The 12,902-nt window shown below is 39.4% G+C and overlaps 1 protein-coding gene across 1 annotated transcript in view; it reads left to right on the top strand.

Annotated features, from left to right (window-relative positions):
• IMPG2 (interphotoreceptor matrix proteoglycan 2) overlaps positions 1–12,902 on the top strand; it is a 61,935-nt gene that overhangs the window by 36,671 nt on the left and 12,362 nt on the right. Inside the window, exons 8-13 of the mRNA XM_064467460.1 lie at positions 1,105–1,266; positions 4,131–4,189; positions 5,575–5,592; positions 7,630–7,874; positions 8,480–8,562; positions 12,320–12,644. Of these exons, the coding sequence (XP_064323530.1) occupies positions 1,105–1,266; positions 4,131–4,189; positions 5,575–5,592; positions 7,630–7,874; positions 8,480–8,562; positions 12,320–12,644 (892 nt within the window). The remainder of the gene's footprint in view (positions 1–1,104; positions 1,267–4,130; positions 4,190–5,574; positions 5,593–7,629; positions 7,875–8,479; positions 8,563–12,319; positions 12,645–12,902) is intronic.

Raw genomic sequence — 12,902 nt, 5'->3', positions numbered from 1 at the left:
TTTTTCTCATGTCTTTCAGTATACCACAAGGAACAGTATACTGGTTGTAAAATATGAAGGAACCAAACAGAAAGTGTTCTTCCTGTGTTGCTCAGGCATTCAAATGAGATTAAAATTTAGAATTCACTGCTGCCTGTTACAGCCATGATGGCTACACACTTCCCTGCTGCATTGCACAGCCGCTGCCACAGGGCTCCTTGGGCTCCTGCAGGCCTAACAGTTGAAGCCCACCAGTTTAACTCAGCAGAGGTCCCTGCAGGCCTCCCAGTGCCCATTGTATATGTGGGGGGATCCTTCACTTACTGAGGCTGAACAACACAGAGTGTTGTTCTGAATATAGAACTTGGCCAAGTCTTGTTTTCCAGGTGGGACAATAAGTAGGGGCCTTGTGATAAATGGGTAAATTTTTGGTAAATCAGCCTACTGCTGACTGGGCTTAAGTGATGGTGTATCCATTGTTGCACTTTGAATTGCCTCATGAACATCCCACGCAACTAGCTTTTTGTTTGTAGCTGAGGTCACCTAGATGCACTTGCACTAAAGATGTGCAAACAGAAAACGGAATTACCTGCAATACAAGAATTCTCAAAACAATTCTTGCTTAGTAGACTGCCTCATTAGTTGCCACCTCTGTCCCTAAGGTTTCATGAGCACCCCATTATAATGCAAGGCAAACAGGTATGCTGATGGCTGAAGTGAACATGCTGCACTTTGGACTGCAGTTTTCACATGCCATTAAGTATAACCGTGCCCATCAGTGTGGCCCACCAACGGTGCCTTGGGGTGTTCCTGTCCATGCAGCATTTATGGAGAGGGCTCAGGTTTTCTGCCCCATCATGAGCCAGAGAAACCTCCAGGTCTGCAGCAGCTGGAGAATTTTCTGGCCCACATAAGAGAGATATTTGGACCTAAGCTTAGGAATGTAGTGTGCTGTTGACAGATGGCAAACCAGGTGTACATATACATATCTGGGGATGATTTTTACACAGAGTAAATCTGGCCTGTGGTGAGTAACGAGGATTTATTTATTGGAAAAGAACCAAAGGGCAAAACAAAAAAAAGGGCATTAAATCACCTCTTGTTTTCTCCCTTCTTCCCTTCCAGATCAATAATGAGATAAAGAAGCAGGATGAGAAGCTAGTGAGACCTGTAACTGAGCAGATGATTGAGTTCAGCATTTTGATTGTTGGTGAAAAGTACAACGAGGAGCTGAGCGACCCAGCCACTGTGAAGTATCAAGTGCTCTCTGAACAATTCGTTTCTCAGGTGATTACCTTCCCTGACTTCCTTTTTCCTGGCTCTGCAAAGCCATAGTAGCATGTAGCACCTGTGTTAGCACTGCCTTTTTCTCATGGGCTCCACAGAACCAGCTTAAGGCTTTTGTTGCCTGAAGCAGGCTGGAAAATACTCACCCACTATGAGAATACTCTGTTTTGTCTCACATGCTGCCTTTGTAGTGGAGTGCCATATGCTGTGTGTAGCATACCAGTTGCCAAAGACAGGTTACTCTAGTTTTCTTCTTGTGCTTCTCATGAAAAAGCCTGCTATCGATTTTGCAGGCAAAAGAGGTAGAAGTATGCTTTTGGGAGGGTCAGAAAGTTATGTTGAACCCCTGAATGGGGACATGCTGTAAACGGGACCTTTCTGAGGGACTGCTTTCTCTCTCCCCACCCTTTTATTGTTTCATTAATTTACTTTGCCTCATGTTAGCAAAAGAAACTAAGCCAGGTGTTATTAATAAATGAAAAACATTTCCATTTCTTTTAGTCCTTTTAAAGAACTATTTCTAGCACAGCTAACTTTGGCCTTACTGTCCTTTCAGAATTTTTCAGTACCTCTCCCTGTCAGTGTTACTGCAGTAGAGCTGTTAAGCTCAGAGAAGTGACAAGGTATTTGTTTGCCTCTTGATGCAACTTCATTAGTTCTTAAAGTTTTAGGACTTGAAAATCTTAAATTTTAAAGTGATTAACATCTCTCTAGTGATCAGTCTGCCTAGAGTTTATTTCAGTGCTTTCCAATCTCCATTTGTCCAGTTTGAATTCTTCTGTAATGTAGCTGGTTCGAAACTGGGGAGTAAAAAAGATAATTTGAGGGTCCTAGCAAACCAGCCTGCCTGCACTCCCAAATGGCAGGATGTAAATCAGCTGCAGTTCACAGCTATCAACCTGTGCTGAGGCAATGCTGGAAGGAAGCTCGAGTAATGCGGGTATAGCACAGCATTAACGTGGAGTGCAGGCAGAAGGGTACAAGTCCATCTGCATCTGCCTATGTGGGTGTGCTCTGGGTCTCCTACAGAAGCTGAGCACTGAAATGGGATTTAGGGTATCTTAACGATTACACGGTGTCCAGATTTTGGACTGTAGAAGAAACTCTGGCATCAGTAAAGAGAATCTGCCTATACACAGTAGGGGATAGGTGGGGAAATGGGAAGAAGTCGCAAATGGCAGAGCTCGTTCATCATGTCTGCTCAGGAGCGGCATTTTGAATGAATTGTTACGCACTGCAGTGAGATACTCTGAGGCCTAGGCTGCCAAGACAACTTTTGCTCCTCTTTTATGCCTAGGATCAGCAGTGCGTGTGAGCACACCTTAAAACCCTCCAGCCTCAGAAGAGTTCTTAAACACATGCTTAAATCCCATTGGAGTCAGTGGGAATGAACCATGGTTTAGACTGTTAGGCAACTGCTTCAAAGAAAAAATACATATGTAAATATACATATAAGAATATATATATTCACATATATGCATGATTTATTAAAACTTGATTTCAAGTTAACTTAATTTTAATTACTATTCAATATTTTAATTTGTATGCTACAAAGTTACTGGCCCATCAATATACAAATGCATATTTACAATACGATCACACTGCTGTCTCCTAACTTTCCTCTCCCTATTGTTTCCATTATTTTTTAAATTTTGTTTATAATGATGGCAATTTTATTATCATCATTTTCTTGGGGCAGAGAGTGTGTCTTTCCTTTCTCTTGGGAGAGGCATCTAGGATGCCATAGAGCAGCACATCATGCAGCTTATCTTTTCTCTAGCTTTGCTTCCTTCTTAGTCCCATTTTGTTGGGGTTCTCTGAATCCCTTTTATTGGGGATAACCCTGTGCCAGATCCTGGGCCATATGGGAAAGAGATGTACTCTTCACTGTAGCCAAAAAGCATCACCACAACTGTCACAAGTTGCTAGCATAGGCTAGACGTCTTAATTTTCCTAGTTGTGTGGCCAAGCAGCAATGCCATAGTGTGTGTGTGTGTGGAAGAAATGTCAGACGGGACAGAGTCCACCTGGCACATGGATGTTCCATTCCTTTGATCCCTTGCCTGTTTTTCTCTGTGCTTGGATAAAGAAGCTCTTGAAAAAGAGAAAGTCAGCAGCACTTCGATTGTTTAAGTCTCACCAGAGACAGTTTCAAAACAGGGAGACTGGGGAGGGGAAGAAGAATTTGAGGAGTAAAAAATAATCCTCAACTGGCAAGGATCTTTTGGGAGGAAAAAACGCAACCCCAAACCGGCATAAACCTGCAATATCCTATTTCTTGTTTTTGTGTCATGTAATACAGTTGACTATTGAATTAGGCCTGGATGTGCTACCATTTTGCTGCCCACAGTCATGTTTTCTGAGTAGCACTGCCGATTGTTCCTGAGCCCTTTGTATATTTAGGGCCGTGGAGATGTGCTGTGTTTTGCACTGTGTAATGCATCAGTGCCTCTCTGAGGTCCCTGTTCCTATGGCAGCCACTGTTCCTCTTGCTTAAGTTGCTACGGTCCAAAGCATTTTCCTGAATTCTATTTAATCCAGAGAGGTTTGGGAGGTAATGGTAACCTTTTGGGCAGAGAAGTGTTTGTGCTGCATAAATTAGAGAATGAATGTTGTCTGCTATGGGCAGTGCAGATCTCTGCAGAGTCTGTATGATGTTGTTCTTTATGCTTTTCCTTCTCTAATAATGAAACAATGTCACCAAACCTCTTCTTCCATAAAGAGAGAGAGTATTCATCCATTTTTATCCTATTAGATATAACAGCTCAGATGCATTTTTAGAAAACGTTGAAAATACTTCCTGATTTTTCACTAAATGAGTAGGGTGGAGGAAATCTGTGTTCTTTGTTTTTCCTTCAAAATAGATGGAAAGTGTATTTGAAGGACTACCTGGATACAAAAACATCCATGTCCTGGATTACAGGTAAAAACATACTGATGCATATGTGGTGATTGAAACTGATCATGTATCATGGTTCCAATGTGCTAGCATCATACTTGGAAGAATGTTGGGCATGTGCGTGGGGGTTCCCAGGATGTGCTAAGCAAAGGACAAGTGCTTTCATATTGGTACCTCTCATACAGAGGTTGAAATAGAAATACAGAACTGTATGTAAATGTAATAATCTCGTTTTTGCTCCTGGCATCCACCAGAGAATCTCACATGATATGCTTGCCTTGATTTTAAGACAAGGCATTCTTGTTCAAGATTCCATCCTAAAATTAAAAGAGATCTTTCTAATTTAAAGTCAGTACCTGAAACTTCTTCAATACTGTTGACATGACCTAGTATTAAACAAGGAAGAACACAGAAACCTTTTTGGAAGACTGGTGTATTTAAATTATTTTCAACTTCTTATTGTTAATTTTGGATGGCTCTAAAGGGTTAGTGTTTGAGATATGTAAAGGTCTTTCTCCCTTTGATCAAAGCAAAGCTGGTGAATAATATGATAAATGATATCCAATGTTCTAACTCTTTTTACTATTATAAATTTTTTTTTAAAGACAACTTTCCTCAAATCAATTTGTACATTGGAATGTCATTTTAAGTTATTTTGGGAAAAAAGGGATCCTGCATATTACGCATCAAACATCTGATGTCTGAGTTCTGGGGTATGTGGATCACAAATTCTGATTTTTCTTGAATGGGCTGGATATACCTTTCAGAATCTAATGAGACTGCTCACAAGTTAACCTAAATTGTGCTTTCTTTGAGACTTTGTAAGCTGTGTTTCCTAGAATTTATTGGCTGGAATATTCTAGCTAGAATACTTGCAGGTAACAAAGCAGATATAGTGAGAAAGGTTTTATGGTTGGGACCCTAGACTGCGTTCAGTCTCCAGCCTGGGAGGTAGCAAAACTTTCCATCTCCGTATCTGCAGTCAAATACATTTGCAAGTTCTTTATTCATTTGAGAAAACAAATAAAAGGTTGATAATTCTGGCAAAGTACCAGAGCTCTGCTCTGCTGTGCATGACAAAAAAAAAAGTGTTTGTAAACTAACCCTCTAGGTAAAATTAGTAAGCCTTGATTTTCTTGGTATTGACGACAATTTAACTGCATTATTCACAATAAGATGAGATGGCTCTGCTGTAGGAATAGGAAATATCTGAGTTCAGTAAAAGCAGAACAGTCTGTTATGTAGCAGAATAACTATGCAACTTATAACCATTTTGCTGTATGCTTTTTCAAATTTATGTGCCCTGTAGAATACCAAAACAAATTTGTTAAAGATAGAAGACTTAAAGGAAATTGTAATATTGATTTAACAGGTTTTGCTATTGTGTTTTGTTTTATTTCTATATTCAGCTCTCCTGAGGAAGACAGGTAAAGACAATATTTTTATATATATATTGTCATAATAGAGATGGAAAAACATGTGTAGCTGGAGGACACTGTTTGGGGGATTTGTAGTTTTGGCTCCAGAGCGAGATACTTATCCAGTATAAACATTATGTGAGGGGGTTCTAGCAGAAATTCTGAGTAACTGCTCTGTTTTGATTACAGGTAAACCTAATTTGCTTATTTAACTCCTAATCATAAAAAACTATGTGGGGAAAACTTTCCTAAACACAAGTCAGCTACTGGGCTACCTTGTGTATAGGAGTCTCTTCTGTGAAGGAAACAAAATTCCTTAACAAAGACTCCAGGTCTTTATACTTTGCAGCAAAGTCTTGAATAGATCTGCGATGATTATTATTATAGAAATTAAAGTAGGTAGGAAAAGCATAGTTCTCCAGCAAAGGCTGAGTAGCCAAGTTGGCTTAGCTACTTCAAGGCCAGAGGTGCTGCACATCTTAGCAGTAGTTTTACAAACATCTCTTAGCAGAAGATGGGATCTTGCTGGCCTCCTTTTTAGGTAGACATATTCAGGTTAAGCATCCAAAATTTTCTTCCTTTGGTATTTTAAGAATTCCACAAGACAAAAAATGAACTGCAGCCTTTAACTCACTGGGTGTATTATTCATTTGTGTATTTCTCAGCAAAGGCGTAACCGGTTTCCGCAAACAGTTTTACGTTTTGATTTTAGAAGAAAGGCTAAAAAACACAAATGTCTTCACAAACAATAGTGACTTAAATCCTTCCTCTACTACTCTGCACTTCTGCAGGCTAAGTTGCCTGCAACTGCTCACAAAGGTTGTGTTCCAAGCACCAGATGTTTTAGCCCTTTCCAGACAGATGATGGTGTCATAGTTATTAGGAATTATTAAGTGCAACTGACAGCACAGTTGTATTAAATCTAAATGTTACTTTTGAGGACCATACTGTATTCCATCTTTGCTGTGCCTTTTCACTACTGCTGTCCTTTTTAATTTCCTCTGCTGACAGTCAGTGCCCATGGTGAGCCCATGGTAGGCTCCTTTCAGAGCCAGAGCCAGCAGCAAAACTCTAGCAGGCTCCTGGTTTTAGTCAGTGTGTTTGCCAATTGTGTCTCTGTTGTACCTGGTGACGGGGCTTTAGAGACTTCTCTGAACAGAGCCATTACTGTAGCAATCCAGTCCAGCTCTGTGGAATAAGGAAAACCTGTCTTCGGAGCACGTTTTTCTAACACTTCATAGATCACTTCATTTTTTTGCTGTGCCCTGTGTACAGCCACACGTATGTTATATATTTTCTAAAGCTCTCTTGTGCTTCTGCCCAGTGCATGGTAAATCTGATTGCTACCTCTGCTGTCATGTGGGTAAGGACATCCAGATGTATTCAGGACAAGAAAATTAAGAAAATGGAGGAGAGTTAATATGAAAAAATCTAAGATGTACAGAGATACAAAATTTTTTTAAGAATGGATAATCAAATAAGTCTAGAAAAATGTTCCCAGATATAAATACTAAATACCATTTTATTGCTATTAAAGACATTACTTCAAGCAGATTGACACTGCACGCTGGCAGTGATCAGGGCTCCTTTTTGCTACTGCATATTGCTACTATATACAGCCTGTTTTTTCCAGGCTGTTTTCATACCTCAGGGCCATTCCTGTCATTGGTGTGATCTTGAAATCATCACTCACGTTACTGCGTGCTGGTGGGCCCCACTAATGATGCTGGCAGAAAGCCAACGTTTTGGTCTGCTTGTGATCTTTGTCCCATTCACAAGTAGAAATACAGGGCTGGGACCAGGCCAGATGTCATGTTCTGGTAGCCTTTTCCTTGGGAACTTTGCAGTGGTTGAAAGCACAGGCAGGCAGACACAAGTGTGAAATGAATTAAATTGCACTTATCTAGAATCCTTTAAAGCAATATATTTTTCTATTAAAAAAGGGTATTGACTCAGGTTCTTGGGGAAAAAAATCATAGTGTTTGCTATACGTTGGAAAGCCTTGCATCTCTCATCTGTGTTCTCTTTCTCTTTGTACAACTGAAGTGGGGTGGAAGTTCACTATGCTGTTACATTTGACGGAAAAGCCATCAGCAATGACACCTGGGACCTGATCAACCTTCATTCCAACAAGGTGGAGGACAACTCCTTTATGGGCATAGAGGATAATCCAACAGCTGTGTATACCATCAGTGATTTCCGAGACTATATTGCTGAAAACCTCCAGAAAAATGCCTTGCTTGAAAACAGTTCCTTGTCTTTAGACCCTAACTCTCTCCAACTTACTAATGGTGGGTATTAATTATCATGCATTGGTGGGCCACATGTCTAAAGCTTTATACAATAAATCTGAGAGACGAATGAATGATTCAGCTGCCCTCTGAATAATTAAAAAGAAACAACAAAGACAATTGTGTTGTAGCTTGTGTTGCTCTGATCTTAACCAGATCAAGTCATTAGTAGTAGTATCCCAGCCTCAATCCATTAGATTAGCCTCTTTTTTTTTCTTTGACACTGAGGTTTGTGGCAGGCAATTCCAGTAATACTTCCCAACAGTTAACAGGAATAGAAGGGCAAATGTGGTTCACATGATGCAAGTGTTGTCCTTGAGCAGCACAAAGGAAATACCTGCTTTTTGTTGAATATTCAACAAACCTGCTAGAGGTAGTGGAGGAGTGCTGTCCACCCCTCTGTTCTCATCCCCTCTGTTCTCATCTGTTCTGTACTTCTGGTCAGTGAGCTGGGGGCATTTCCAGAAACATTGTCTCTCTGGCAAACTTTTTGAAAAGACTTTACTCACAAATCTGAGGTGTGGGAGGGCTTTTCAGTCAGTCTTCCAAAAAAACTTCACACTGCTACTGCAGCCTTTAGATCCCAAGTATTTGTATTTCCACAGTGAAAGAAATACTACACCCTACACCAGAAGACCCTTCCTGGATTACTGAGCATCAGGTTGTGCTGCAGCGCCCAGAGTTCGATGTGAGTATGATTCTGAGAGGTGGCCTTTGGACACATTTAAACAACTTAGCTGAGTAAGGCAGAATTACAGCCAACACCCAGAGGGTCTCTATCCTGTTGTTCGTGCAGAACAAGTAGTAATGAAGGCACACCATATACTGGAGTAAAACTTCTGGTCAAACCTCTTATCTGGTAATTTTATATCTGTTGCTCAACAGTTTTCTGTGATCATCTCATATTACATGGCAGTACGGTGTTCCTTGTTTTCCGGTCAGGTCTCGCTTCTTAGGCTTCCTTTGTCTGTTGTTCATGTTTAGACTGTAAATTGCTCTAAAGACATGATTCTTCCCACAATACTACCTTTCTTTGGAAAGCGAGAAATAGATATAAGCACTAAAGCTGGCCGCTAGAAGAGATAAAATGGTAGGTTTCATATGCTCCTTTTGTTGCTGTATTGCTTTCATTGAAAGTTCTCGGTTCAGTCTTAAAATTATGTCCATCCCCTTAATGCCAGCAAAGGAAACACAGAAAAATAATTGGCAGCAGTTTATTCTTTTCCACCCTCTTGAAATTGTAATTATCTCCTCTGATTACCTCTGGAACAAGCCAGGGCATAGACTGGAGTTCCCCATTGGACAGGAGACACAGTATCCCTGACCACGTCTGTACAGTGCAATGGGGCTTTAAGCAGAGATACCAAGTTAGGTGCCAGCAATGCTGACATGGAGTTAATTAGTTCTGCCGACAGCTAGAATTTCTAAATGGTGGAGCATTGTCTGGGCTTAAGGATTTATCCAGTAGGTGTCTGCTCTGCACTCTGTTGTGTAACACAGATGTGCCTTCCAAGAACAAATGAGCTCAGTTTATGCCACAAAATCCAGATCCACCTACGTTTGATGGCAGGTTTTCACTAAGTTCATTTTGAGATAATGTGAACACAGACACATTTCATTTCAGGCCAACTTCTAAAATCTTTATCGAAGCAAAATTCGTAGTCACTTCACAGAACCCAAATATTCTTGTTATAACGGTCACAGGTATATCATCCTTAACTTTGTGCTAGTTTTGAGTTTTAAAAACTAATTGTTGATGTCTAAAATGCAAATTCGTATGAATTTGACATAAATGGCTTAAACATGGTGTCAATAAACACAAATTTAAGTTAACTTTCAGGAAAGTCCTTTCTCTTTACTAGACCTATCTAACTAGATCAAAGTGTTACAGATGTTTATTTTAGTAAGACAAATAATTCTGCCATCTTCGCATTCTATCTAGGGATATTCTGACAGATATGCAAGCAAGAAGATTTTAGAATAAAGGTAGCTTTGCAATAATAACTTTCTGGAAGTTACGTTTTTCTAATCATGGACTATGAATAATATCATCGTCTACGGCTTCAGTCAAAAACTGATTTTTACAAAAGATATTGAGTATATCCAAAAACCAGCTGTGTACAATCTGCAATACACAGGTATTTTGGGAAGTAACTTCAGATAAAATTAGAGAAAATCATAAACACGTTCAAACAGTAAACAAGGCTGAAATGATAGTCAGTTATTTCTACAGAGGTCAAACGTTTATGGTTCAAGTAGATACTGTTAAGTTGAACTGTAACCTATGACAAAGAGTTTTGCTGTTATTTTTCCTAGCTGATGTGAGAGTAAGTTGGATTTGTATTATCATACATACTCATGACATAATGTGGGAATGTCATGACTTCACCATCTAATTGCTAGCAGATTGTACCAACTAATCATTAATTCTTTTCTTTGAGCTTTACAGCTCTCTTAAAAAGTGAAGAAAAAATCAAGTCTAGTTTTTGAAATCTATATTTTCTTGTTATTTCTCTTGAGTTGTAACAGGTAGAATGCTCTGGCTTGCTGAATACAATGCCTTTCTGGCAGCAGAAAATGGAAAATTAGGGAGGGGGTTCTGTGATTGCAGTCATCTGTCATATTTGTAAGCCTTTCAAAACTTGCCAATAAGATATTAAACTTGTTAATATAATATATTGCACTGTAACAAGAATATCTGAATGTTAGTTGTCATAGGAACATCTATCCACATTCAAATAAATGATGAAGTGCAATCCCTGGCAACTAAACACTCACAGAAAAAAACAAATGTATTCAGAGGCTATTGCTGGGAGTCCTTATTCATTCTTTATGGAATTTGTATGTGTAATTTGTTTCTAATCTTGTACAGTTACTTTTTTTTACAGCTTTATTTATAGGGGTCAATTTTGCCAGAAAAGATAATTGCTAGAGCACATGTCCATATGGTATACCTACTTTTCAATTGATTGTTACCACATAAATGAAACAATGTGAGAAGGAGACTGTGGTAGCAGAAGTGGCTATAAAAATGTGATCAACACAGGTAGACAAATAATTAAATAAAAATACCTCAACTGGCTTGTTTCCAAAACGTTCAAATGCAGTTTGAATGAAGTTGAAAATTTAATTCACCCACATTTCAACCAGGAGTAAAATTTGAAATGGAGAAGTATTTGTACTCTTCCTGTTATTCATGCTGGTCAAGCAAAAGAAAGAGATTAGACAGGAATGGTGAGCTACTGAAATGGTAAATCAGTAGTTTGTTTTGAACTGTAACAAACATTATAGAAACCTGTGTCCACTGCCCACTTAACTTGACTAGTCACCATCAGCAATTGGTTAATTTCTTCCTGAAATTGGCAATTTTTCATACCCCAAATGTTTTTTGTCCATATAAGACTATTACACAACATGCATATGTGGGCAGATGTCCATGTGAAGCACTAATTCCTGAGTTTTATGTAGTCAGCTTGATTTTGTAGCCTTGACCAAATAACTTACTCTCTTCATTGACTTTTCCCAGTATAATTCCCTCTTGAGACACTGTGGTCATAGATGAATGGTCAGAGATGAAATGTGCTAAGTATTCTAACTGTAAACCAAATAACGATTGGGGTATGGAGTAGTAAGTAAACAGTGTGAAAACTGGAGATTTAAAGACAAGTTATTTTTTCACATTTCAAACAATTCACAAACTCATTGTGCATACTCTTTGTTGTTCATCACTACTGCTGAGTGATTTTTTTTTTTTTCCCCCTGCACAGGCATATTGGCTTTGAGACTAAAGTTATTGCAGGTTATAAATGCTCTTTTTTTACATTACGGTCTTTGTTTCCCTCCTGGGTTCTCATACCCACATACTAAAAGATAGCAACGAATGACCACAGGGCATGTATACATTCAACTTCAGTTTCTAAACTGTCTTCTGTATCATAGTAACTATAGAATTGTAATTACCATGTTGATTATGTAGTTGGTGTGTAATAGCTGCTAAGACCCCTTCATACCTTAGGAAGGCAGGCAGTACTGTCTGAATTTATCTCCAATTTAATTAGAAATAGACAGATCCATTTTACCAGTTAAGAAAAGGAAAGGAGATGGTGTGGGTATAGACGGTAAAGCTCTTAATACTGTAACTGAAGCTGCACTCCAAACAATCTGAGTGGCTTCTATCCCTTTTTATTGGACATGACTGGACATGAAATGTATGTCACAAGGATGTGCATTTTACATGTACATTGCACATAATTAGTAAAGGGTATATATTTGCCAGTCCTCCCAGTTTGGCCCCTCCTGCTGCTGTGCATTCCTTTCTCAGAGATGCAGTAGTACCAGATTTTGCTGTTGGCTGCTGCTAACACCCTTCATGTGTTCAGCCCAATGTGGACAGCTAATGCTTCCCCTGTAATAGTGGAAATATTAATAGTGGGTTTATGTTCCAGGACAGCACCTTTTTAGCTGAACGGCCTTCAGCAGATGAATCAACTGTCAGCAATACCTTGCCCTTTGGTTTCACCAAACCAGATTCTACTTTGGATAGTGAACAGTCCAATGACAATGAAATCCAACCAAGACCAGAAAATGTGGACTCTGAGGCTAGTTTGGCACCTGAAGCTCCGCTCTCCTCAGAGGCTGACTTCACTTCTTTGCCTGATGGGCTGAATTTAGACGACGAGAATTGGACTCCTCATTTGGTCACTGCACCAGTGTTAGGGCATGATTCTGTGGACTCTCCGGAATGGCTTTCAGTCCCCAATTCTTTAGATGGTAAGTTAATGCCATCGACTGAATCTTAAATTTGGACGCCAGTGCTTCCTGATACTCACCAAAGGTATAGTTCACCAAAATGACTTCACAGAAAGGTCTAAAAAATTGGATATCTTTTTTCTGCTAGTTTTTACCTTTCCTATGTGCATGTATCCAAGAACAATACATTAAGATAAAATGTTTGTAACAGCTCATAATGCCTGTTATCCCTTCAGGAAATGGTATGCACATGATACTTGTTTAATTGCACAAAAGTAC

This window comes from Phalacrocorax carbo, chromosome 1, assembly GCF_963921805.1.
Source record: "Phalacrocorax carbo chromosome 1, bPhaCar2.1, whole genome shotgun sequence".
NCBI lineage: Eukaryota > Metazoa > Chordata > Aves > Suliformes > Phalacrocoracidae > Phalacrocorax > Phalacrocorax carbo.
This window is presented reverse-complemented; position numbering and strand designations above follow the sequence as displayed.